The 25,171-nt window shown below is 43.0% G+C and overlaps 3 protein-coding genes across 4 annotated transcripts in view; 2 read left to right on the top strand and 1 right to left on the bottom strand.

Moving 5' to 3' along the window:
- Positions 1 to 25,171, bottom strand: part of CRLF2 (cytokine receptor like factor 2) — a 48,347-nt gene that overhangs the window by 9,341 nt on the left and 13,835 nt on the right. The window contains exons 2-5 of one of the 2 annotated variants that reach the window (XM_079972981.1): positions 4,543 to 4,620; positions 3,338 to 3,385; positions 2,369 to 2,474; positions 343 to 506 (exon numbers count right to left, since the gene is read on the bottom strand). In XM_079972981.1, coding sequence (XP_079829107.1) covers positions 343 to 506; positions 2,369 to 2,474; positions 3,338 to 3,385; positions 4,543 to 4,618 — 394 coding nt within the window. In that variant the 5' untranslated portion in view covers positions 4,619 to 4,620. The remainder of the gene's footprint in view (positions 1 to 342; positions 507 to 2,368; positions 2,475 to 3,337; positions 3,386 to 4,542; positions 4,621 to 25,171) is intronic. The other variant, XM_079972982.1, reaches the window with a different exon arrangement.
- The window catches only part of LOC307214250 (interleukin-5 receptor subunit alpha-like), a 38,916-nt gene continuing 24,617 nt past the window's right edge, over positions 10,873 to 25,171 (top strand). Inside the window, exons 1-3 of the mRNA XM_079973017.1 lie at positions 10,873 to 10,904; positions 12,049 to 12,175; positions 17,909 to 18,041. Coding sequence (XP_079829143.1) covers positions 12,088 to 12,175; positions 17,909 to 18,041 — 221 coding nt within the window. The 5' untranslated portion in view covers positions 10,873 to 10,904; positions 12,049 to 12,087. The remainder of the gene's footprint in view (positions 10,905 to 12,048; positions 12,176 to 17,908; positions 18,042 to 25,171) is intronic.
- LOC307214289 (granulocyte-macrophage colony-stimulating factor receptor subunit alpha-like) lies at positions 18,064 to 24,630 on the top strand. The gene is made up of 6 exons (XM_079973111.1): positions 18,064 to 18,318; positions 18,807 to 18,934; positions 19,641 to 19,667; positions 21,068 to 21,194; positions 22,512 to 22,636; positions 24,366 to 24,630. The coding sequence occupies exons 1-5, from the start codon at positions 18,093 to 18,095 to the stop codon at positions 22,559 to 22,561; spliced, it is 558 nt and encodes a 185-aa protein (XP_079829237.1). The 5' UTR covers positions 18,064 to 18,092; the 3' UTR covers positions 22,562 to 22,636; positions 24,366 to 24,630.

Below are 25,171 nucleotides of genomic sequence, written 5' to 3'. Positions count from 1 at the left end.
CACTGGCATGCTTTCAAACTGCCAGGGTGGCAGGAGCTGAGACAGAGCATCGGGAGCTCACCCCATCACGGGGATTTGAACAGCTGACCTTCTGATCGGCAAGTCCAAGAGGCTGTGATTTAGACCACAGCATCACCCATGTCCCAATAATAATAATAATAATAATAATAATAATAATAATAATAGTAGTAGTAGTAGTAATAATAATTACACAGATATTTACTAAGCAGAATTTGAAGAAGTCAAATTGCTGTTGCTTCCCCTTTTTTTTCTTTTGTAATCCTAGTGAGGCACTCACACCTGAAAAGGTTACTGCCAGAGTGATAATAGTTGTTAACTTACACAAATTGCTGCTCTCTTGTTCATCAAAGTAAGCCTCCTCTGTCTGATTTGGATTCCTAATGTAAATGTGCAGATAACTCCCTTCAGTAGGAAACAGACACCCACTATTGTATCCTTGATCATGCAAATATTCAATGCACTGCTTCTCTTCTTGTTCATCAAACCTGCAATTGAAATAATCATACTCAATAAGATGGCAAAAATCTTTTCCATTGAAAATCAGGATATTTGGAAATGCTTTAAAGGGGATAATCCTTGCCTAGCCCTCTGCACTCTAGAGCAGATTCCTGTCCTGCCAGGTCCTGTCCATGAAATGTAAGATACTTATTTTATTTTATTTCAATAATAGAAGGCAGTAGTGTTTAGTTGGCCTCCTTTGAAACACTTTTTCCAAAAAGCAAGGCAATTGACAGGATTTGACAACTACAAGTCACGTGTTGTTCCTTTGGGGTAGGGACAACATGATTTTCAACTATACTGGTTTTGACCATCTATTTAATTTCCACCACTTCAATATTAACAGCTTCACTCTACAACAGTTTGCAGTTTTAAATAAATAAAGTTATTGTTTTGAGTATTTACAATTCTGAGAGTTCAGCCAGCACAATGATGCTTGTCTTCTATAGTAACAGGGCTCATCTGCCGCTAAGTTATCAAAAGACAGTGCTGACATCTAAAGCAAGAAGAGTGAATAGCAAGGTTACTGCAAGAAGTCTTGCCTGTTCCAAGATAGCCTTACTCTGCTGGTTCTGCAGCTTCAACGGGCAGCTTGCCAGAAAGCATGAAAAGCCCCACCAGCCAGGAGAGAGGGGTGTTGTGTGTGACATATTCCAGCAGCTCACCCATTTATTCTTGTACTTTTTGCACTGTCTGGAGGCTCTATATTCCACTCAGTGGCTTTAGATACCACCAACTATCCTTCTGGAGTGACTGTCTGAATTAGAGGTGGATGGCACCACTTTGTGGTGGTTCCAGTCCTACTTGAATGGTCATTCCCAGAAGTTGTTGCTTGGGGGATGGAACCAGCCCATGGAACCTTCAATGCGGGGTTCCGCAGGGCTCAATCTTATCCCCTACATTGTTTAACATCTACTGTACATGAAACCGCTGGGTGGAGTTATCTGGAGGTTTGGAGTTTGTTGTCAGCAGTATACTGATGACACTCAGTTCTATTTCTCCTTTACATCTGCAGGTGAGGCAGTGGAAGTGCTGGACCAGTGTCTTACCTCAGTAATGGACTGGATGAGAGCCAACAAACTGAAACTCAATCCAGATAAGATTGAGGCACTGTTAGACTGGATGGGTGGGAGGTCGCCTGCTGTTGATGGGGTTACACTTCCTCTCAAGGAGCAGTTTCATAGCTTGGGGGCACTCCTGGATCCTTTGTTGTTGCTCAAGGCTCAGGTGGCCTCAGTGGTCCAGAGTGCCTTCCAACTGCTTTGGCTGGTGGCCCAGCTATGCCCCTGTCTGGACAGGGATAGCCTAACTACTGTTGTCTATGCTCTGGTAAGCTCAAGGTTTGATTACTGAAATGCGTTATATATAGGGCTGCCTCTGGAGACGGTTCGGAAACTTCAGCTGGTGCAGAATTCAGTGGCCAGGTTGCTCACCAGAGCAAGATGGTTTGAGCATATTACACCGAGCCACACATACTACAAGAAAGTCCAGTGAAACCAACAGTCACATTGAGAATTGGCCACCAGAATTGGCCATAGGTTGTAGGTTTTTTAAAGTGTTGAGAATACAGCTTTCTCCCTACAACCAAACAGAAAAGCTATTTGTGGCCTCCAAACAATATGGAATGGACAGTGAATATGTGCAATAAGAAGGAAGCCAGATCAATGTTCTCTACAGCTTGAGTTCAGAATATAAATATAAAATCTTATCTATCTCATGCTTTAGTTCCTTTGGATTAAAGGGAGTGAAAGGAAAGGGAAAGGGGGGGTGCATTTATAGACCAATTTGCTTGAAAATTCCCAGCATTCAAACCTAGAAATCCAAAGAAAGTCTGTTTGCCAGTACTTACTTATAAGACATCGTCATGTTCCTGTCTGGGAAATTTTTTTTTGCATGCCATGAAATCTCCATCCTCTTACCATTGACGTTCTGTATTTCGTATTCTGGGCAACCATCTAGCAAAGATGAAGGGTTGTAATTGTTTAAAATAATATGCAAAATAAATGGCTATCAGTCTCATTCAAGTTAGATCTTCTAAATATACATGTTTCTGCTGCACCTCTCAGTACTAAAAAGGAGAAACTCTGGGCTTGGATTTATCGTATAAGGCTAGAAAATAACCAAGCAAGCTTAAGTGCATATACTGGACAACTTGCATACATTAGACCACCTGGAAAAGGGTCAAGTACTTCACTAGGTATAGTAATTACCATTTGCCAAAAGCTCTTTGCTTTATTTCATTCCCACCACAGCAGAAAAAGCCAGTGTGGTGTAGTGGTTAAGAGCGGTAGACTCGTAATCTGGGGAACAGGGTTCGATTACCCGCTCCTCCACATGCAGCTGCTGGGTGACCTTGGGCCAGTCACACTTCTCTGAAGTCTCTCAGCCCCACTCACCTCAGAGAGTGTTTGTTGTGGGGAGGAAGGAAAGGAGATTGTTAGCCGCTTTGAGACTCCGTAGGGTAGTGATAAAGCGGGATATCAAATCCAAACTCTTCTTCTTCTTCCTATTTGGCACTGCACTTTCCATGCTCCTCTTTCTCTAGCCTTGAGGGACTTCCAAGGTATTTAGTGCCATTGATGCAACATTTTCACACAATATTATTTGACAGCTCAAGGTTGATATTGCTTAATACAATAAGAATGTCTGAGAGATAATCTCTTCTGCTGAGAGATTATTCCTCCCTGTCCCTGCTAGAATGAATGCTCAGGTCCAAGTGTGAGTTGTCCTAAAATGGCAACACCAAAGAGAAGCCTATTCTGCTGAAGCATGGAGATTAAGAGGAATATATTTGAGAGCTCTGTTTTTGTATCATTACCTGCTAAGACGTCTTCAGAACCATTAAATTGATTGATGGGGTATAGACCTTGAAAACAAAGCAAATAATAAGACTGAATGTGAAAGGAAGAATGGCAAAAAATCCCACACTGCAGATGAGAAGCATGGGGGGGGGGATCCATGTAATTTTGTACAGTATTAACTAGCAGATCATTATTTCCCATCATAATCATGATTTTTAAATGGTAGGTTGTTGTTTTTCTCTAGAATTCATTTAAAAGAAAAAAGAATAACCAGACCATGGATATAACATTAAATTACATTAAGTGAACTACTTCCAGAAAACAAAAGACACAAATTCCTGTGGCTTTTAGTTATTAGTAATGCTGCTTAGAATTTTTAATGCAAAACCACCCCAAAACCAAGTAATAAGAAAACACTTAATTTATTTAACATTTTTTAAAGAAAAATCTTTGTTGCATGTTACAGATCTCTGTAGTTGTAATGAGATCTTCACCTTACGTAACTATTACATAACTATTGTGTTCTGCCCTGAAAGTTGCAACATATAAGATACTGTTTGAGCTTACTTTATACTGAACATTATGAATTTTGCCTCTGACATTTAGTGGTACAAAGACTTGGTTCAAATAAACCTTTACAATTGATTTAGCTCTAAATTTCATTCTATTATTTGTAAATTTTGTACATTATAAAGTGAATGGTTGCTAATTGTTGTTTAGTTGTTTAGTCGTATCCGACTCTTCGTGACCCCATGGACCAGAGCACGCCAGGCTTATATGGTTGCTAATAGGTAAAGGTAAAGGTACCCCTGCCCGTACGGGCCAGTCTTGACAGACTCTGGGGTTGTGCGCCCATCTCACTTAAGAGGCCAGGGGCCAGCGCTGTCCGGAGACACTTCCGGGTCACGTGGCCAGCGTGACATCGCTGCTCTGGCGAGCCAGAGCCGCACACGGAAACGCCGTTTACCTTCCCGCTGGTAAGCGGTCCCTATTTATCTACTTGCACCTGGAGGTGCTTTCGAACTGCTAGGTTGGCAGGCGCTGGGACCGAGCAGCGGGAGCGCACCCCGCCACAGGGATTCGAACCGCCGACCTTTCGATCGGCAAGTCCTAGGCGCTGAGGCTTTAACCCACAGCGCCACCTGCGTCCCATGGTTGCTAATACTGAGTTGTTAATACTGGTATTTGTGCTAAAAATTCATTTTGTCAGATTTTAACTTACATGGTGCCCATGACTGAGAAACCCGCAGGAGGATGCAGAGCAGAACAGCAGCAGAGGACTTAATGCTCAACCCCATACCTGGAAATATAGGGTATGATCAAATTATTACCAATATAAACCACAGCAGTACTTCTCTAGGACTGATCTTTACTACTGAATAGCTTTGTATCAAAAATGAAAATCTAGAGGAAATGACTATAGGAAATACTTGCAAATAGTGAGATAATTATAATCTGTTCTCACAGATCTTAAAAGTTGCATAGATTAGGCTTCTTTTTTACTAAGTGACTATGGGTGTCAAATATAAGTCCTCTGAAGAACCTGAACTGGAAATATATCTTGAACAACTCAGCCATGGAGTTTCTTAGGTATCCCAGTGCCCCTGCTCACAAACCTATCCAAAAGGCTTCTGTGACTCACTGCTAGGTAACCAAGCCATAGTTTTGGACACCATCTTCTGCTGTACTTCACAGTTTTCTGATTCGGGGTGGCTAATGTGTTTGGAAACAGGTGGCATTGAGCACTTGCATGAAGATAGGAGCGTTCCCTTACATTTCAGGTGAGATTCAACAACAGGAGAGATTCTGGTTTGCCACTCTTTCATGGCAGGCCAACCAACGGTGTAGCTAGCTGCTTGGGTGCCTGGGGCAGCGCACATGCCCTGCACCTGAGGGCGGAGCAAGCCAGGGCAGGGCACACTGCACAAAGCCTCTTCACTGCCTCCCCCTCAGCTGTAGGGTGGCTGACGGAGAGGCGGTTGGCAGATGCAAGCCCCACGCTGCCATTTCAGGCAGTGCGGAGCCTGCAGGCACCCAAACCACCATGTCACTCCCAGGAGAGACGCGTGGCTCGGGCATGCTGCAGGCCCCGTGGAAAGTACCAGCCCTTGCAGTGTGGTGCCCAGTGCCAGACGTGTTTCATGGTGTTTGTTGTGAGCCCAAAAAAGGTTTGTGAGCCCTTTTTAAACAACAACACACTCATATTTTTGCCATTTTGTCACCCCCCTCAGGGATGACACCAGGGGCAGCCTGCACCCATTACACACCCCTTCCTATGCCACTGTGGCCAGCTTGCTCCCCAGTGTGACAGGGAGCTAGTTTGCTGTGGTTTAGACCTATGATGTCCCTGGGAACTAATGGAGGCCTTTGGCAAGCTCCTGGTCAGGATGCCAGCCAGAAAAAAAAAAACTACACTTCCCCTGGCTTGGACCGCAGCAGCTTCAGTCCTTCCAACACCTCAGTTTGTATCTGTTATACTTGTCACAACTTAGTAGGGGAAGGCATTTGGTAGGATCCATAACTTAAGAGGGATCATAAGGGATATTAGCTGTTGGGCACAGCAAGTCCCTAGCTCCAGTCAGGGGAACAGCGACTAGATTCCACACATCCAAGTTGCTGTGGGACCCACCAGATCAGTCTGTGTTGTGGAGGGAACCTCCTGTTGCCAATTACTATGGGTTACCCAGCAGGCAGGCTGGGAAGGAGATTAAGCCAGCAGTCAGGCTGCCCAGGCATAGAGGAGACAGATGCTTATGTCATGCTATGCCCCAATGTTCCCGTTACCAATAAAGTTGTGGCCTTGTTATACCCTGCATTGCCGCTGCCTGTCATTACTCCCCACTGTGGTGTTTGCCCTCCTAGGTGTGTGACATCATACTGGGTTCATAAGGAAAGGGTTAACTAATTGTAAAATGACTAACCAACGGGAACCCAAGGAGCAGAGTTAACTGTGTATAAGGTTTTAGCACAGAGGGGTTTTTGGAGTGAGAGAGTTAGAGTTAGGATGGTTGAGAAGACAGTCTGGAGTTAGGAGAGACAGAGAAGATAAGTCTGTGGGCTGGGCTAGTCTGGTGTGAGAGAGTGAGAAAATTTGTTAAGAGGAGTCAGTCAAACAGTTGAGATAATCAGTCAGAAGGTATTAGGAAGGTATAGGCCGATAAAGAAACTAAAGTTAAGATACTGACAGGAATATTATCTGAGAAACCATAAACTTGTTAATATTTGTAAAATAAACTTGTCTTTTTGTTTCACTTTTAACGGGGTAACGGGTTGGTGGCAGCGGGGAAGCGAGCACAGTGGTGGCACAGGGATCAATAGACCATTAAACGTCCAGGGACCCTGTGTGATCTCCACACCCACCCAAGTGCCTCCCTGTGCCTAGTGGTCAACTGCAAGCATGGTTTGTTGTACACACAGATGAACAAACTCAACAACATAAGTGAATGCTGTTTTAATAGAATGTATAGGATGAAAACCTGATTGATTAGGCTAAGAAAGCAGAAACAGGGTGGAAGAAATTCTAAAGTATGGTTACCAGATGTCCCCATTTCCCGGGGACAGTCCCCGGATTTACAAATCTATCCCCAGACAAAATCCGTCCCTGGAATGTCCCCGGATTTCATTTAATGTCCCTGGATTTATATTTTAAGTGTTGTAGATTTATTAGCAGGGAATGAATGTTGTGTGATTGGTTCAACGGCACAAGACACATCATATGGGGACTTCTGGTGAGGCAAAATGGTGGGTGCCATGGCAGCGAGCAGCTCCTGAAGCCAGCCAGAGCCAACTGTGCTATCAGGCTGGCTCCGAGCTGCTGAGAGTGCTGCTGCCACTGCCACTGCCAAGGGGGAACCAGGGATGCCCAGCGCGTCAACTGGGGGAACTGCTGAAACCCCATGATCCAAATCAAGCTGGGAGCGAGAGCACCCAGCCACCCGGCTGATTGCCCAGTGACACTCCGGGGCCAGGAAAACCCCGGAGCTGAAGCATGGAGAAGGAGGAGAGGAGGAGCCCTGATCTTGCTGCACCAATGCTGCCACCGCCACTGAGGAGGAGAGGTAGGAGAGTACCGGGAGGACAAGGACACGTGCCTGAGCCCAGGCCTGACCTGAGCCTACTCCACGGCAACTAGTGCTCCAAGAGAGCAGGCTGGGGCCCAGAGGAAGGCCGGGCGACAGACGAGACCCCAGAAAAGAAGATATTACTTCTTAATTATTATTATTTTAAATAACTTTTTTTTAAATAACTTTTTTTCTCTTTAAGAAAAATATGTGTCCCCAGATTCTTTGGAAAAAATCTAGTAACCTTATTCTAAAGACTATACAGATGTAACTTGCTCCAAGCAGCTAAGGACAAGAGGCAGCAGGATGGCTGATTCTAGATGGTTCTATATGAAGTAAGAAATTTGAGAAGCCAAAGGAAACATCAGTGATCTCCGATAAGTTCACATGTGTACAGTAATCAGACAGAAAATCTCCAAAGGACCAAAATTGTGCTTAGTAGTAAGTTTGAAAGCTTAAACAGCAGACAGGCTGTTTTATCAACCGGGAGGGGGGGCATTTTCGAATAAAGAACACATTTCTGATATCTGAGAAAAACCACATCAGTTATTATTTATTTATTTGTGTGTGGTTTTTCTTGAAAGGTATATACTGCACCTTTACCTAAAAATTGGTTTCAGGGCAGAATGCATAGGAAATAGAATGTAAAACATAACCAACAGCGATGCAACAAAACTAAGAGGAATAAAACTATTCGACCAGATTAAATACACCATAATTCTCAATGCTTGGGTAAATAAAAAGGTTTTAACCCAGCAGTTGGAAGAATACAGTGCCAGCACTAGACATACCACTCTTGGAGAGCATTCCACAACTGGGGCACCAACACAGAGAATATTGTCTCCTTTGTATATGTGTGCTTTCCCTAATGATGGGACATGGGGAAGGACCTCCCGTGACTCTCTCAAAGCATAGGTAAGTTGATGAAGGAAGAGGAACATCTTCAAATATTTGTGTTCAAAGCCATTTATGTATCTATTGCAACATACATTTTCCTAGGAACCACCCCACTAAACACAGTATGTTTTACTTCCTAAAATACACCGAAAGTACATTTTTAAAAAAATGTTTCAATTCAAGTTCACTCACTCCAAAAAGGCATTAGTTCAAATTCAAGTTCACTCCCCTTCAGAAGGGAACTCCAGTTCAATTGACAGCTCGATCCACAATTCATCCCTCCATCCCTGGCATTTTTCTTTCAGGCCTTCCTAATTTTATAAGCCTCTCTGATAAAGTGGAAAATATACTTGAAAAGACCAATTAAGAAAACATCAAAGCACACACAGTGTACTGTGAACAGCAAAGATGCACTACAAAATTAACTTCATTCTCATTCAGTTCTCATGGAAACTTCAGAAACTGCATCAAGTGGCTTAAGAAAATCATAGAATCCCAACTACCACCTCTTTAGCTTTGCTTTTGCCTTTTCAAACTATATCTATCTATCTATCTATCTATCTATCTATCTATCTATCATCTATCTATCTATCCACACACACACACATACACATGCACACACACACACACACACGTATATACATATATCTCACATTATTTTCTTAGAGGAAAGAATCCTCAAATTCGGGTGTCCTTTTAAGAAAGAATAGAATCATAGAACAAGCCAGTTCAAATGATACAAAGATCTATCAGACCCAAAGTCATTTAAGATCAATCCAAACATTGAAAGTGTTTTAATAGACCGTTCCATATATACCAAAGTATTGATGCAGTTTTACTTAGAAATGAAGGAAGGAAGTAGTAAAATACCACAAGAAGGCGTTTGGTTTTCAAAACTTTTGTGCTTGCGCGCTCTCTCTCTCTCTCACACACACACACACACACACAAACACACATACACATTTTAAAAAGAGATTTGTGTAAGAGCAGCTTTCCAGATACAGTACTGTCTGTTCTTCTTTTATCAGTTAATGATGCCCCTCACCACAGAGAAAAGTACACACACAAAGGAAAATACCACAGTTATTTAGCTAAAACAAGTGGTGCTGCTTCTGCTGTGTTTCCATGAACTGTAACTTTTAGCAAGAAATTTCTCTTTCATAGTCCCACTCAAACGTTTCCACACCCAAGTGCTAACAATAGTTCAGTCACCAACCTCTTTGAGGCAGTGGCATAGCTGTCAAGTGTCCCTTATTTGAAGGGACAGTCCCTTATTCCAGCGCCATGTCCCGCTGCTGTCCCTTATTGATAGATGTCCCTTAAATGTCCCTTAAATGATGTCCCTTAAATTTCAAAGGAAGCAGCTCCTCTCCCTCCCTCCCTGCCGGCCAGGGAGGAGGGAGGCTCCAACTCTGTTGCTTGGCTGTGTTGCTCACCCAATAAGAAGTCTAAGAACGACTGGGGGGTGGAGCTTGCATGCCTTGTGTGTGGCTAGTTAATGCAAGTTGAGGGGTTTTTTGAATGCTGGACGCCATTTTGTTGCACGTGCTGCTGCAAACTTTGCAGTGCAAAGCCAGGCCGGGGAGCCATCTTGAGTTGAGGCTGCATAGGCCTTGTGGTGCATGTGATTCAGATTCTATTCGGTTGAACCTCTGGTTACAAAGTTGGTTGGACAGTGTTCTCGAAACTACCAGCATGAGTTTGACCAGACTGCAGGAGGACAGGAAGACAGGAGTGCCTGGAACAGGTGAGGCTGCAGGTCCCTTATTTTGACTGCTGGTCCCTTATTTTCAAGGCTGCTGGTCCCTTATTTTCAAATCTGTAAGTTGACAGCTATGGCCAGTGGGCACAGTTGAAATTTTGAGAAAGTGCTGTGGGCATCAGTAATAAAATGAATGCAACTGAGAAACTAGAAAAAAGACAAAGGACAACAAAATGGTGCAGACATGTTGCCACCTCATCTTCAGGTCCCAACCATGTGGAAAAGGTACCTCCAACAACCACCACTGTGCTCACTCATATGAAAGTCTTTGCACCTCACCTTTGTTCGGACTGAGCCCTAGGTGTTCTATCACTCCATCAGAAAAATGTAGGCATGTTTAAGGTGGCCAGTTCAATGCAGAGGAGGCCCCCTTCCTTGGAGGTTCTTAAGCAGAGGTTGGATAGCTGTCTTGTAGGGTTTAGTTGAGATTCTTGCATTGCAGGGGGTGGACTATATGTACCTACCAACTTTATGGTTCTATGATTCTATTATAAAGAAAGCATTAGGTGAAGTATTAACTCAGTTGGGTTATTTATTGTGCGTGTTATTCTTCATGAACCTTAAAATCACCATCAGCAAAACATTTGGGCAAGGACCTCTCTAGGGTTCAGTGGGCCTGTTTAGGGTGAATTATTCTTCATGCACCATCAAAAACATAAGGAAGTCACCAGAAGCAAAAGAAAGTGCTCCATTATACTTCCTTGTTCAATGAATTGGAAGCGAAAAAGGAAATTCATGAAAGACTGATGCAACACTCTTCATGAGAACATATATACCCTTGCTTTCTCAGTAAAGCAAACTTTGCAAGTGCACTACCAAAGCTTCTCTCAACTACACATCTCTCTGAGCCCGTATGAGGAGGAGGTAAGAATAACACCCCACTCAGCAGAAAAGGGGCTACATTCACAACCTTTATGACAAGCTTGATGGAGAAGGGGTGGGCAGCAGCAACAGTAGTTCCCGTAACCCCACCACCCAATCCCTATCTGCTAACCTTCCATATGCTAAGTGCCCAATCCCTCCATCAGCATGGCAGCAGTCACCAGTCCGGTCCCACCCCAGGTCTTTGCCACTCTCAATTCCTCATCATCAAAGTTCAACCCCCCCTTCAAACTTCCATTGTTTTGGCCCTCCAGAATATTCCCACAGACCCAAAAAGGTGCTTCAATCTGTTCTGTCAGTCTCAACATCCCTGCCATCCTTCTGGCCTCAAACATCCACCCACCCACCAATTCTCTAAGCTGCCAAAACTGTTCAGTTGCAAGTTCTACACTCCCTGTACCTTTAGATTGCAGCAGTTTCTTGTTGGGGAAATGATTTCAGGTTCGTTTGGTCCTTGCTTGTGGGGAAAAAGGTTACTGCCATGTTCTATGAGTATTTCTTTCCAAAGCTTCATTGCTCACATGAGCAGTCCCCATCAATGTATTTATTTATATTCAAATATTTATAAATGACATTTTCATATAAAATATAGCAAGCACAGCAGAATACTGGGGGGGGGGGGACACATGATAAGAAAACTGCCTGGTAAATAATCTATCATCTGTCTATCTGTCTATCTGTCTGCCTATCTGTCTATCTACCTATCTTATTAGCCAGCTCTAACAAGAAAGAACATTTTTTTAAAAGCTGAACTTCAGTATTGCATGTTCCATTGAGGGAACATTGTGGAACATTAAAAAGAAACCTTCTTTATAAAAGCTACTGAACACAAAACACAGTAGCCCTCAGAGTTGTTTTGTCCACAGAAAGTCTACACAAAGTCTTTCATTTATACAGCAGAACTTGTCCCCTTCACACCTTTCCTAACACACCCTACAAATCTGTTTTGGGGGCTTTGCTAACCCTCCAATCCAGATTTGGGGAGGGCACAGGAAAGGGGGGTGCAGTTGTGTTACACAAATGAAAGTCGTTGCGGCATGATAACAGAATGGCTTTGCAGAATACCACTCAAAGGAAAAATGTACCAAAGGAATGAAATAAAAGAAATCCCCCTCTTTCACTTTAGGACTCATTCCTCCCCACTTATAAAGAAAAGAAAAATAGCATGGTGGCCACTCTAGGATTTGCTGACACAGTTCGGCTCATTGTTCTGTTGTACTCTATTTTCTACAGAACTTTTGCACAGGAGGAGGGTAAGTATATATTTTCAAGTTGATTAGCAGGTTATACTGCAGATATTAATATTGCAGAGATCGAAGTGGCTGGGTGCATAAGAACCAACTACTTTCGGAAATAAACATTGTCCAATCCCGTAAAAATATTATTCAAAGCTTACTTGCAGAATTTTTTCGAAAACAGAACAAAATGCATCAAATGATACATCCAAAACATTTGTGCAATGTCTTGTGCTGTCCAGCACAGGCTCAGCAACTTAGAAATGAAAGATAGTTCCAAAAATCCAAACTGGGTCTCTGTTCCACATTCCAGCCCCCAGTGACCTTAGCCTATGGATGAGTTGGTGAGCCATCTACATCCTTTTGTTCTTTGTGGCATTCAGAGAAAGGCTAAAAGCCACCATTCTTTCAAGATGGAGAATTTGCAACTCAGTAACTTCATCACATGCTCAAAGGTTACATTCAGAGTAACAGGACAGGATACATTAGAGAAACAGAAAACACTCAATGGGTAATCATTGACCCATTTAGGAGCTTAGAGTACCTTAGAAAACTATGGGAAAAATCCATGTTAGAGATACACATTTATCCATTTTCCATGTTAAACTATCATTAATACACAGGCATTTCCTCATTTCTGTGTAAATAAAACCAATTACTGTATAATTGATAATGCCAGCATACAGGTATATGAGTCATTCATTCCTATACCACCATGTTTGAGTCCATCTGAGTCATTCTAGGCAATCATATCATACCTACAGAAGTACAGAACTGCTGCCAGGGTATGCATAACTCTGGTGACAAGGGGTGTGATATGGGATTAGCACTCTGACCTCATATTGATTGAATTTAGAACACCCTAGGGTGAACATTGGCAATGGAACTTGTAGTGAAACACCACTTGACCTTAAAAAGGAAACACTTTCATAGAATCATAGAAATGTAGGGTTGGAAGGGACACCAAGGGTCGTCTAGTACAGCTCCCCTGCAATGCAGGAATCAGAGCTGAAGAATCCCAGACAGATGGTCATTCCATTTCTGGTTAAAAGTCTCCAGTGAAAAAGAGTCCACCACCTTAGTCCAGCAACTGGAGGAACGTGTGGCTACGCTCCAAAGAATAGTCCAGCAACTGGAGGAACGTGTGGCTACGCTCCAAAGAATTAGAGAGCTGGAGCTCTTCTTGGAAGCAACAGAGCACACCGTCTCCACCAAGGAGGAGACAGGGGACTCCCCTGAGAAGGAGGCTAGTTCACCAACACAGGAGCCAGATATATGGAGAAACGTGACTCAAAGAAGTAGGAGGCCCAGGGTTCGCTCTGATTGTTTAGAAATACACAATCGCTTTGAGGTCCTCTCCCCTAGAATGGAAGACGAAGAGCAGACTCCATTTGAGGATCTCTACCTCGTTACAGTCGATCAGGTATATGAAGACGAGCAGCAAAGTCAGTCCTCAGGGAATGTGCAGGCGACCTTGGAACGGACAGATCACGGAAGAACCCCGACCAAACCTAAGAGGAGGCGTGTAGTGGTGATAGGGGATTCCCTACTGAGGGGAACAGAAGCAGTGATCTGTGGGCCTGACAAGATGTCTCGGGAAGTGTGCTGTCTCCCCGGGGCTAAGATCCAAGTTGTAACTGAACGACTACAAGGAATCATAAAACCCACTGACAAATACCCCTTCCTCTTGGTTCATGTGGGAACCAATGACACTGCAAGCAATAGCCTCCAGAAGATCAAAAGAGACTATGAGGCTCTGGGCAGGAAATTGAAGCAATTAAATGCACAAATTGTCATCTCATCTGTCCTCCCAGTTGAACGATGTGGCCCAGGGAGAGAAAGAAAAATAGTGGAAGTGAACAGCTGGCTTCGCAAATGGTGTAAACAGGAACGGTTTGTATTCTTAGATCACGGACTGCAGTTTCTTGAAGATGGACTTCTGGCAAGCGATGAGCTGCACCTCACAACGGTTGGGAGGAATGTTTTTGCCAAAAATCTCAGAAACCTCATCAGGAGGGCTTTAAACTGACTAATGTGGGGGAGGAAGACAGTGCTCCTGAAGGTAGGAGTCTATCAATTGCTGAACATGATCATCCAAATATCATAGACCAAATGGAGCAAACAGCACGCAGACCTATTGGTGGGAGGAAAAAATCCTTAAATAAGAGACACGGGGGAATGATTAATGGACTTCAATGTCTGTATACTAATGCGCAAAGCATGGGTAATAAACAAGATGAGCTTGAGCTCTTGGTACAGCAAACTAAATATGACATAATAGGCATCACTGAAACCTGGTGGGATAAGTCCCACGACTGGAATGTAATAATGGAGGGTTACAATCTATTTCAGAGAAACAGACCAGACAAGAAAGGAGGAGGAGTGGCGTTATATGTCAGGGATGTGTATACCTGTGAAGAGATCCAAGATTTAGAACCTCAAAGCCAAAGTGAGAGCATTTGGGTCAAAATTAAGGGAGAGATGAATAACAGGGACCTCATTGTGGGAGTTTACTATAGATCTCCAAGCCAGACGGAGGACATAGATGATGCCTTCCTGGAACAGATGGCCAAGCATGCAAAAGGAAGGGAGATAGTAGTAATGGGGGACTTCAATTACCCGGATATTTGCTGGATGTCAAACTCAGCCAAGAGCAAAAGGTCAAACAGATTCCTCACTGTCCTTGCAGACAACTTCATTGTCCAGAAAGTGGGAGAAGCAACAAGAGGAACAGCCATTTTAGATCTGGTCCTAACCAATGTTGATGACCTGGTTAGTGGGGTAGAAGTGGAAGGATCATTAGGCGCGAGTGATCATGCTCTTCTGAAGTTTACTATACAGCAGAAAGGAGCAGCCAAGCATACTAGGACTCAATTTCTTGACTTTAAGAAAGCCGACTTCATAAAACTTAGGGAAGTGCTGGGTGAGATCCCATGGACAGTAATACTAAAAGGAAAGGGAGTTCATGATGGCTGGGAGTTTGTTAAGAGGGAGATAGTAAACGCACGACTTCAGGCAATACCAATGAGACGGAAACATGGAAGGTGCCTAAAGAAGCTAGGTTGGCTATCTAAAGAACTTTTAACTGAGTTAAGATTAAAAAAGGATGTGTACAAAAAATGGAAAAGGGGGAAAACCACCAAAGAGGACTTCAAACAAATAGCCAGCACGTGTAGACACAAAGTCAGAAAAGCTAAAGCACAGAATGAACTCAGGCTTGCTAGAGAGGTTAAAAGAAACAAAAAAGGCTTTTATGGGTATGTTCGTAGCAAAAGGAAGAACAAAGAAACAATGGGGTCACTCAGAGGAGAAGATGGTGAAATGCAAACAGGGGACACAGAAGGGGCTGAACTCCTCAATGCCTTCTTTGCCTCAGTCTTCTCCGATAAAGAAAACAATGCCCGACCTGAAGAATTTGGAGCAAATGATTCAGCAGAGGAAACACAGCCCAGAATAACTAAGGAGATAGTACAAGAATATTTGACTAGTTTAGATGTATTCAAGTCTCCAGGGCCAGATGAACTGCATCCAAGAGTATTAAAAGAACTGGCAGATGTGATCTCAGAACCACTGGCAGTCATCTTTGAGAATTCCTGGAGAACAGGTGAAGTCCCGGCAGACTGGAGGAGGGCAAATGTTGTCCCTATTTTCAAAAAGGGGAAAAGAGAGGACCCAAATAATTACCGCCCAGTCAGTCTGACATCAATACCAGGGAAGATTCTGGAGCAGATCATTAAGCAAACAGTTTGTGAGCACCTAGAAAGGAATACTGTGATCACCAATAGTCAGCATGGATTTCTGAAAAATAAGTCGTGTCAGACTAACCTGATCTCGTTTTTTGACAGAATTACAAGCCTGGTAGATGAAGGGAACGCAGTGGATGTAGCCTACCTTGATTTCAGCAAGGCATTTGACAAGGTGCCCCATGATATTCTTGTAAAGAAGCTGGTAAATTGCGGACTTGACTATGCTACCACTCAGTGGATTTGTAACTGGCTGACTGACCGAACCCAAAGGGTGCACATCAATGGTTCCTCTTCATCCTGGAGAAGAGTGACTAGTGGGGTGCCACAGGGTTCTGCCTTGGGCCCGGTCTTATTCAACATCTTTATCAACGACTTGGATGATGGACTCAAGGGCATCCTGATCAAATTTGCAGATGACACCAAACTGGGAGGGGTGGCTAACACCCCAGAGGACAGGATCACACTTCAAAACGACCTTGACAGATTAGAGAACTGGGCCAAAACAAACAAGATGAATTTTAATAGGGAGAAATGTAAAGTATTGCACTTGGGCAAAAAAAATGAGAGACACAAATACAAGATGGGTGACACCTAGCTTGAGAGCAGTACATGTGAAAAGGATCTAGGAGTCTTGGTTGACCACAAACTTGACATGAGCCAACAGTGTGACGCGGCAGCTAAAAAAGCCAATGCAATTCTGGGCTGCATCAATAGGAGTATTGCATCTAGATCAAGGGAAGTAATAGTGCCACTGTATTCTGCTCTGGTCAGACCTCACCTGGAGCACTGTGTCCAGTTCTGGGCACCACAGTTCAAGAAGGACACTGACAAACTGGAATGTGTCCAGAGGAGGGCAACCAAAATGGTCAAAGGCCTGGAAACGATGCCTTATGAGGAACGGCTAAGGGAGCTGGGCATGTTTAGCCTGGAGAAGAGGAGGTTAAGGGGTGATATGATAGCCATGTTCAAATATATAAAAGGATGTCACATAGAGGAGGGAGAAAGGTTGTTTTCTGCTGCTCCAGAGAAGCGGACACGGAGCAATGGTTCCAAACTACAAGAAAAAAGATTCCACCTAAACATTAGGAAGAACTTCCTGACAGTTAGAGCTGTTCGACAGTGGAATTTGCTGCCAAGGAGTGTGGTGGAGTCTCCTTCTTTGGAGGTCTTTAAGCAGAGGCTTGACAACCATATGTCAGGAGTGCTCTGATGGTGTTTCCTGCTTGGCAGGGGGTTGGACTCGATGGCCCTTGTGGTCTCTTCCAACTCTATGATTCTATGATTCTATGATTCTACCTTCCAAGGTAATCCATTCTATGGTCCAACAGCTCTTGCCATCAAAAAGTTCTTCTTCATGTTTAGTCTAACCTCATTCAAACTTATAGGATGAGCATATTAACTTAAGGTTACCAGATTTTTTTCAATGAATCTGGGGACACTTTTCAACTTCAATGGATTTTGTATGGGGACTGATTTGCAAATACTGGGACTGTCCTCAGGAAACGGGGATGTCTGGTAACCTTACATTACCTCTTCTCAGAAGAACCCATGCAGGCAGCAGCGGAGCAAGCCGATCAGGCACCTGGGGCGGCGCGTGTGCCCTGTGCCCAGAGGCGGGGCCAGCCGGGGCAGGACGCTCCGCGGGGCCTCCAAGGAGTCTGCCTGCCTCCTCCCACTTAGCTGTCATACAGTTGAGGGGGAGGCGGTGGGCAGACCGTTTGGGGCAGAGCGGAGCCTGCGGGTGTCCCAGGAGAGACGCGTGGCTTGGGCGTGCTGTAGGCCCTGCAGTGAATGCCACCCAGCATTTTGTCACCCCCCTCAGTGGGGACACCTGGGCGGATCGCACCTACCCGCACCCCCCCTTCCTTCACCCCTGCATGCAGCTACTCAGACTCAGAACCAAACTCATAAACATGGATGACACATATATGAGATGATGATAAAAGTACTCTGAGCACTTCAATGCATGTTACTAAACATGATCTTTCCTAATTTTTCTCCCCAGGACCAGAAGGGACATCAGCTGAAAATTTATCCTGTGTCATTTACACTGTTCATGTTACCTCAATGGATTGCACTTGGGAAGCGGGCAGGAATGCTCCTAATGACGTCCAGTATTTTCTAAACTTGATATATTTGTAATTCATTTTCATTTGTTAAATGGGGGTGGGGAAGGGAATGGCTAGAGTATGCTACTCCTGGTTGGGTTTTTAACAAAATATTTTTGCATGCAGCGAAAAGATGGAGAAAGCATTGAATGTCCCCAATACAAAAATAATGAACTTGGAAGACATGTTGGGTGCCATTTTCCTAATATGAAAGTTCCTGAGAATCATATTACCCTCCAGGTGACTGGCTCAAGCAAAGAATCACCAATTCAGACTTTGGATCACCAAGCCTGGCCTTTCGATTATGGTGAGAGAGGGTGGAGTATATTGGTTTACTTTTTTCTGCCAGCAGTACTAGAAATCTTGATATAGCTATAAATCTGGGATGGGAACATGTGGCCTCAATATTAGATTCTGACTCCCATCGCCACTGATCACAAGTTAGGTTGGCTGGGGCTGCTGGGAGTCCAGCCACATCTGGATAGTCAGATGTCGTGCAACCCTGCAATAGGCCTTTAATTTAAAATGCTTGTAAAATTATCATTAAACAACCTCAAAAACATATCTGACTGCTTCTACATCACAGCTTTTCAGTGGCAGATACACCCACCCACACCCTGTACCCTTGCATGACCTTGCACCATAACATTCCTGGCTATAAACCTGGCCACACTCACCCATAGCATATGTGAATATGAAATATTTAAGAGAGGGATGAAAGACTCACCACTCTAATGCCCTTGTAATTTCACACCTCTCCTACTGTCAAGTAAAAGATGGGTTATTTCATTCCAGAAAAACTTGCCCCACCGCAATGTATCACTGTGAATTGTCGTGAACTGCTGTTGTATTGTAAAGTAGAATGGAAACCCCCTCCAACTGCTACTACAAATGCAGATTACTGTTTTAAGTACCAGATAAAGGTAAGAGGCCATTGTGGTTCTCTTTGTTGAATTGTTTTTGGTCATCTTTGCTTGTCCCATGTGCATATCTCGTGTAGAAACCCAAAGGGGGGAACGGACCATTTCACATTTTGAAATATGTCCAGCTTTCAAATGTATATACAATTCAGTTTTAGAACCATCCATATCTGCTGGAATCAATGACAATTCTTGAAATAAACAGAATGAGATTCAGATTTGTTCAACTTCCATGTTAGAAAGGCTATGACAAAATGTGGGTGGATAGAAGCAACTTGCAATGATTCACAGGATGAGGAAAGTTCTACAGAGAGCCGAAGAGGGGAAAGGTGTTGCAGAGGACCCAGTACTGCTACTCTGGGATTGGTGAGGCACATGAGGAATCAACAAGATTCAACAAGATGGATGGGCTGAGAAAAGGGTCTATCTGGCCCAGGACCTGCAGTGTAGAATTACCATCAGCAAAATGCCCCAAGCCAATCCTGTTTGTCATATCAAACAGTGGAGCAAAGAAAAGATTGGGAGGAAAGTTAAACTATCTACCAACAAGTAAGTCACAGACACATGTAATCAATTGCTGTTGACAACTTTTGCCTTCCTTGCTGATTAAAGTACCCAGCTGAATTTGTGAAATCAAGCATAATTTGAAAATAGCACAAAGAAAATTTGACACCAGTGCCAACTAAAAATGTTACCTTTTTCCCTTAAGGATGAACTGAGAAATGGAATTATAACAGTAAGTATTGTTATTTTATATAAACACTTACACATGGGGGAATGAATTTAGGAATGAGACAGCCACGTGTAGGCTGCCAAGGGTTACATATTGGAAGAAAAATGGGGTATAAATGGGCGGTATAGTAAAATTTGATCACAACATTCTGAAATAGGGCCAGTCTTGAAGTTCTATCTAGGTGTCCCCCTGTTTGTTTTGTTTTGTTTAATCTACTTTGCTTTTTGATGTCTTCTAATCTGGGTTAAAGGGACACGGGTTAAACCACAGAGCCTAGGACTTGCCAATCAGAAGGTCAGCAGTTCAAATCCCCATGACAGGGTGAGCTCCCGTTGCTCAGTCCCTGCTCCTGCCAACCTAGCAGTTCAAAAGCACATCAAAGTGCAAGTAGATAAATAGGTACCACTCCGGTGGGAAGGTAAATGGTATTTCCATGTGCTGCTCTGGTTCGCCAGAAGCGGCTTAGTCATGCCGGCCACATGACCCGGAAGCTGTACGCCGGCTCCCTCGGCCAATAAACGAGATGAGCACCACAACCCCAGAGTCGGTCAGGACTGGACCTAATGGTCAGGGGTCCCTTTACCTTTACCTAATCTGGGTTAATGATAGATGGCTGGTGAAAGAGGCAGAGAAGGGGAAATCTTCCAGGGTGGGAGACTAGGAACATATAGAGGGAATCTCCCAGGTAAGAGCTGGGAGGGTCCACCCCCTTCTGTGTGAGACAAAGGTTAAGATATGCTTTTGAGAGAGGCCTTTGTATCCTCCACCCATTTCTATTTCTATTATTTCTATTTCTTTTTCTATTATTACTATTTCTTTTTCTATTTCTATTATTTCTATTTCTATTATTTCTATTTCTATTTCTATTATTTCTATTTCTATTTCATTTCCCTTTTTTCTTTTTATTCAGATTAGTTTGCTTTTTAATGTATGGTATAATGAAACATTTCAATAAAAAATTCATGGCAAACCCCCTCCCCGCAAGAAGGCTTTGGAGAATCATAGAAGTAAGGATGTGGACCATAGTTTGAATTGGCTATGCATACTCAAGTAAATCTAGGAAGGACCACAGTTCTCCTCTCCCTTGCCCCTAAGACAATCATATTGTGACTTTTCGACTTCTAATCTCTTAATAGTAGTTGTGAAACTGAAGAATTATTAATATCCTGCCCCTGAGCATATTTACTTAAAAGGCAGCTATGGTGATTTTCCAAGGGGAAAGTATTTTCCTAGTGAGTGAATTAAGGAAGCAGCTTGTTGAATGCTTTTGCACAAGAGAAATAGCCGTCTTTACATTACACGGTGGAATTGGGTGGGCGCCACTAATACTGTTTTAAAAAATCAAATTGTTGAATGTCACTTCACCTACAAAGGAATAAATCAGATCAATATCCTGCTTTTAGGAAAAAACAGGGAAAACCTACTACTTGTTTCCAAAGGATAAAGAATACATCTTGAAGCTTCGTGCAGCTGGACAGTATTGCACTGTTGGAGAAGAATGGAGTGACTGGAGTGAACTAATTAAGTTTGGTAATGTTACAGTTTTTTTCTCTCCAAGTACTTCTTCCTTTGGCTTGATCTCTATTATTCTGCCTAAGTGGCTAACTCAGGTTTGAGAAGTGCCTCCATCAGTCTGGGAAACAAGGCAATCAAAAATGGGTTTTTGCACATTAAACAACATCCTTGGTATTCAGAAATATATACGTTTTGTGGTTGTTGTTTTTTTAAAAAATCATTCTTTAATAAACAAAAACAGCTTATTCTTCCAGCTTCCAAGACTTACGGAAACCTGTGTCAGGCATCAGGGAATCCGATCCCCCCACAGTAGGCTGCCAGGAATAGATAGGCAAGGAAAGTTCTTACCAATGTCTTTTATTCAATATTCACAGAGAGAGGCTTAGAAATGCAGCCTATTAGAGTAATGGCGTTGCTCCGAGTAATCTCCACCCCCCCCTTCTCTCCTCAATCATCAGCAGCACCCACCCTACGGTGGCTGCTTAGGGCCATTTGCCTCCAAGCCCTTTGCTCTCCTACTTTCAATATTCACCAGCTTCTGGGGAAGGAGTGTCTGGAATGCTTTCTAGTAATAAAGTGTCAGCCAGCTGTTCTGGCTCTGCCTCCTCCTCCTCCTCCTCCTCCTCCTCTTCCATTATTTCCCAACTTTGCCACTCATCTGCTTTTGAGCCGTTACCTTCCGCAAACCACTGGTGTAAATCTATACTGTCTTCCTCTTCTCTGGAAGGTTCAGGAGGAGGGAGAGGCGGTCTCCACCATTCCTCCTCTTTCCAGTTCCTGACAACTTGATGCCAGTTGAGTCTACTTACTTATTCTATATTTATTTCATGGAAAATGTAAACTGCTTGCTTGTAAATAAAACCTTAAAGCAGTTCACACACACACACAAATATTTATTAAATTTCGATACCACCCTTCAGTCAAGGGTCACTGGGTGATATAAAAATATAAAATATAAAATATATAAACATAAAAATATGTAACATAGTAACAAAGACAGTTTAAAAGGCTATAGATTGTTTAACTAGTCAAAGGAATTTAGTTTGGTCACACAAAATCTGCTCCCAGTTAGTCAAAGCTTTCTTTATCTGAGCAGTGTGATTTTAAACCAGAGGGTGAGTCATTTTGTTGATCCTACTGTTTGGAGTCAGAAAATTTCAAATGGACAGTCCCCTTTAACTCCAATGGGATTATTCTAGGGTACAAAGTTTAGAGCTTTCACTTTCCAATAGGTGAAGGCTGCAACCGTTACTTTACTTATATGAGAGCATTCCCCCTTGCTATTTTGTAACAGAACTTGATGTTTTGTAACAATTGTCATTGGATTTTCAGGATGCAGAAAGAAACCAGGAAAGAATACATACACCTGTGAAGAAGGTTAAAAACTCAAAAACAATGCTAAAAGATGGATTACATCAACAAAATATTTACCATAGTCATTCAAAGTCAAGAGTTTAGGGAACTTCCGGGTTGGCGCCATCGCCGAATGGCGGACTCCCTCCGAGCTCCGGAGGGAGCCTGCCCGGCAGGGGCTGGGTCCTACCGCGCCGGCGACGCGGGGACCCTCAAAAACCATGGGCGCTGAAACCCATGGACATGGTAACTCGGCGGGCACCGTTTGCGCCCCCCGACCCGCGAAGGAGCCTTTTTAAAGGCTACGGAGCGGGGGACGGGGGGTGGTGTGGTGCTATGAGTCCTCCGCTTCCCCTGCCGAGCAAAGCCGCATGCCATTCGATGGAGAGCGCTGACTTCTTCCATTGAAAATTTGGACTAAAAAGAATAACCCGTGAGTAATTGGGAAAATCGGATTTAAAAGGAGGGGGAATTTTTTTTTTTAAATTCGGAACGAGCGGGGGAGGTGCAAAAAGGAAGTCTGTCTCCCCCCTGTTGTAGAGGATTTAAAGCAAAGGATTTGACAACTAAGATCGAGAGCTATTTTATATTGATAAAAGTTTTTAATTTCACGATGGAAAATTATAAGACTGTGCTGGAGGAGAAAAGTGGAACGTGTGAGCTAAACGTAACCCCCCCCCCCGGGAACCGGGAGCGATTCGTGAGAGCACCTGGCGAGGAGAAATAGAAGCTTTGACAGCTGTCAAAAGAACTGTGAAAGTTGAAGAATAAAAAGAGATCTTTGTTACGAGGACTTTGCCGGTTACATTTGTTACAATTTGGATATAATTTGTTAAAAACAAGGGATAACAAGTTACTTTGACTGTTGGGTGTGATCTGGAAGGAAACTGAGTTACCACAATCCCTCTAGAGGGGCTTTGGGACACTACAAGTATTGCTGTATGCATGGAATTGAATAGGACTTCTTATCTCCTGGGAAAGCTGCAGAAATGGAACACTATTTTGTCTACAGAGGTCTCTACACTAAAGGAGACAATAGATTTATCTATTGAAGAATGGAAGGTACTTGACGTAAGGTTTTGTTCCTGAATAACAAAGCCTCTGTAGAGGAATTAGAAGCTTTTGGAATTAGAACATTTTTGCAGTGAAACCAGAGGAAAGTGAGGAAAGAGAATAACAAGAATTGGACAAAGCTGGAAGTGGGAACATTTGGGACATCCAGAGTGAAAAGGCTTAAAGAAATAAAATTGGAGTTTTACTCCTAAATATAGAGATCTGGATGGAAAAAATGGACCTCTTCGAGACAGAGTTCTTCCAAGATTGGACGTTCGAAATTAAAGACAATTAAAAAGAAGGCAAAGACTATCAAAAAGACGGCAAAGTGCAGCTGTGAGGGATTTGGGCCTAGACGTGGGATCTCCAGGACGACAGCAGACTTTGATGGACATTGGGGAACGTAACCGGGAAAGGGGGGAGGGAAATTTGGAATCCAAAGGGTGTAAAATCATATATTGTTTTTTATTTTTTATTTTATTCTGTTCTGTATACTAAAGAGGGGAACTCGTGGAAGGGAAAAGGAGTTGATTTTAGGGGTTAAAAAAAAATGTCCTTAACTTTGGGTTAATGATAATAAGTTTAAAATTTGGGGTAAGAACTTGCTGAATTTATTTGAAGGAACTGGAATACAAGAGGGGGTGGGGTGGGGAAGTCCTGGAAGGATGTTAATGAAAAGAAGGTAAAATGAATGTTTTGTTTTTTCTTTTTCTTTTTTTTCTGTCATATTTGGAAACTTTCAATAAATATTATTTTTTTTAAAAAAAAGTCAAGAGTTTAAAACTTCTATGGAAACCTGAGACCTGAAGATAGAGGGTGGCATACAAATTTATTAATAATAAATCACTGAGATTTCTTGCTGCAAGTGGTGTTCATTAACTTATGTCAGAGTTCCATCGTGAAATGTATCAGGTTTAACAGTATGCCATAGAGCTCGCAAGTAAATTTGTGATTCTTTCAGAAATATATTTCATATGTTTTTGTACCATAATGGAAGATCTGTATCATATAAAGTTTTCAGTTTCTGTACAATGGATAACCAAGCAGCTACCAATAAAGAGATCAAGAGTTATGCAAACAAAATGTATCTGATGTTTCCCTCAATGATTTGGAAAAGGGACAGGTTGAACTATTCTTTATATGACACTATTTTCCTTTAACCCAGTCGACCCAAATCAAATAGTTGGTGTGGCTGTGGCTGTCCATAGTACCTATCAGGGGCCATATTTGACATAATGCAAGTTAATTCGACCAGGGTGTAACAGGTGTATTATTTATTTGGAAAATTGCATACCTTAAAATTTCCTTTATCTATCCTTTGCCAGAACTTTCCTCAATGTGGGCTCAAAAAAGAGCAGGGTGACAATGTAACCGTGTTAGAGGTGAACAGACTGGCAAAATGCAAGACTACAATTTTTCCATTTCAAGAAAGCGCACAAAGTAAATGAGTTATGCCTTTTTGAAAGGCAGGGCCAGCCCACCCGTGAACCAAGGTGAGGTGACCTGCCTCAGGCAGCAGGATCCACAGGAAACCTTTCCTTTCAAAATTGTTTTTGCGGGTTTTTGTACTGTCATAAAGAATGTGT

This window comes from Podarcis cretensis, assembly GCF_951804945.1.
Source record: "Podarcis cretensis genome assembly, chromosome: 4".
NCBI lineage: Eukaryota > Metazoa > Chordata > Lepidosauria > Squamata > Lacertidae > Podarcis > Podarcis cretensis.
Note: the sequence above shows the minus strand (reverse complement) of the source record. Positions and strands in the feature narration are given on the sequence as shown.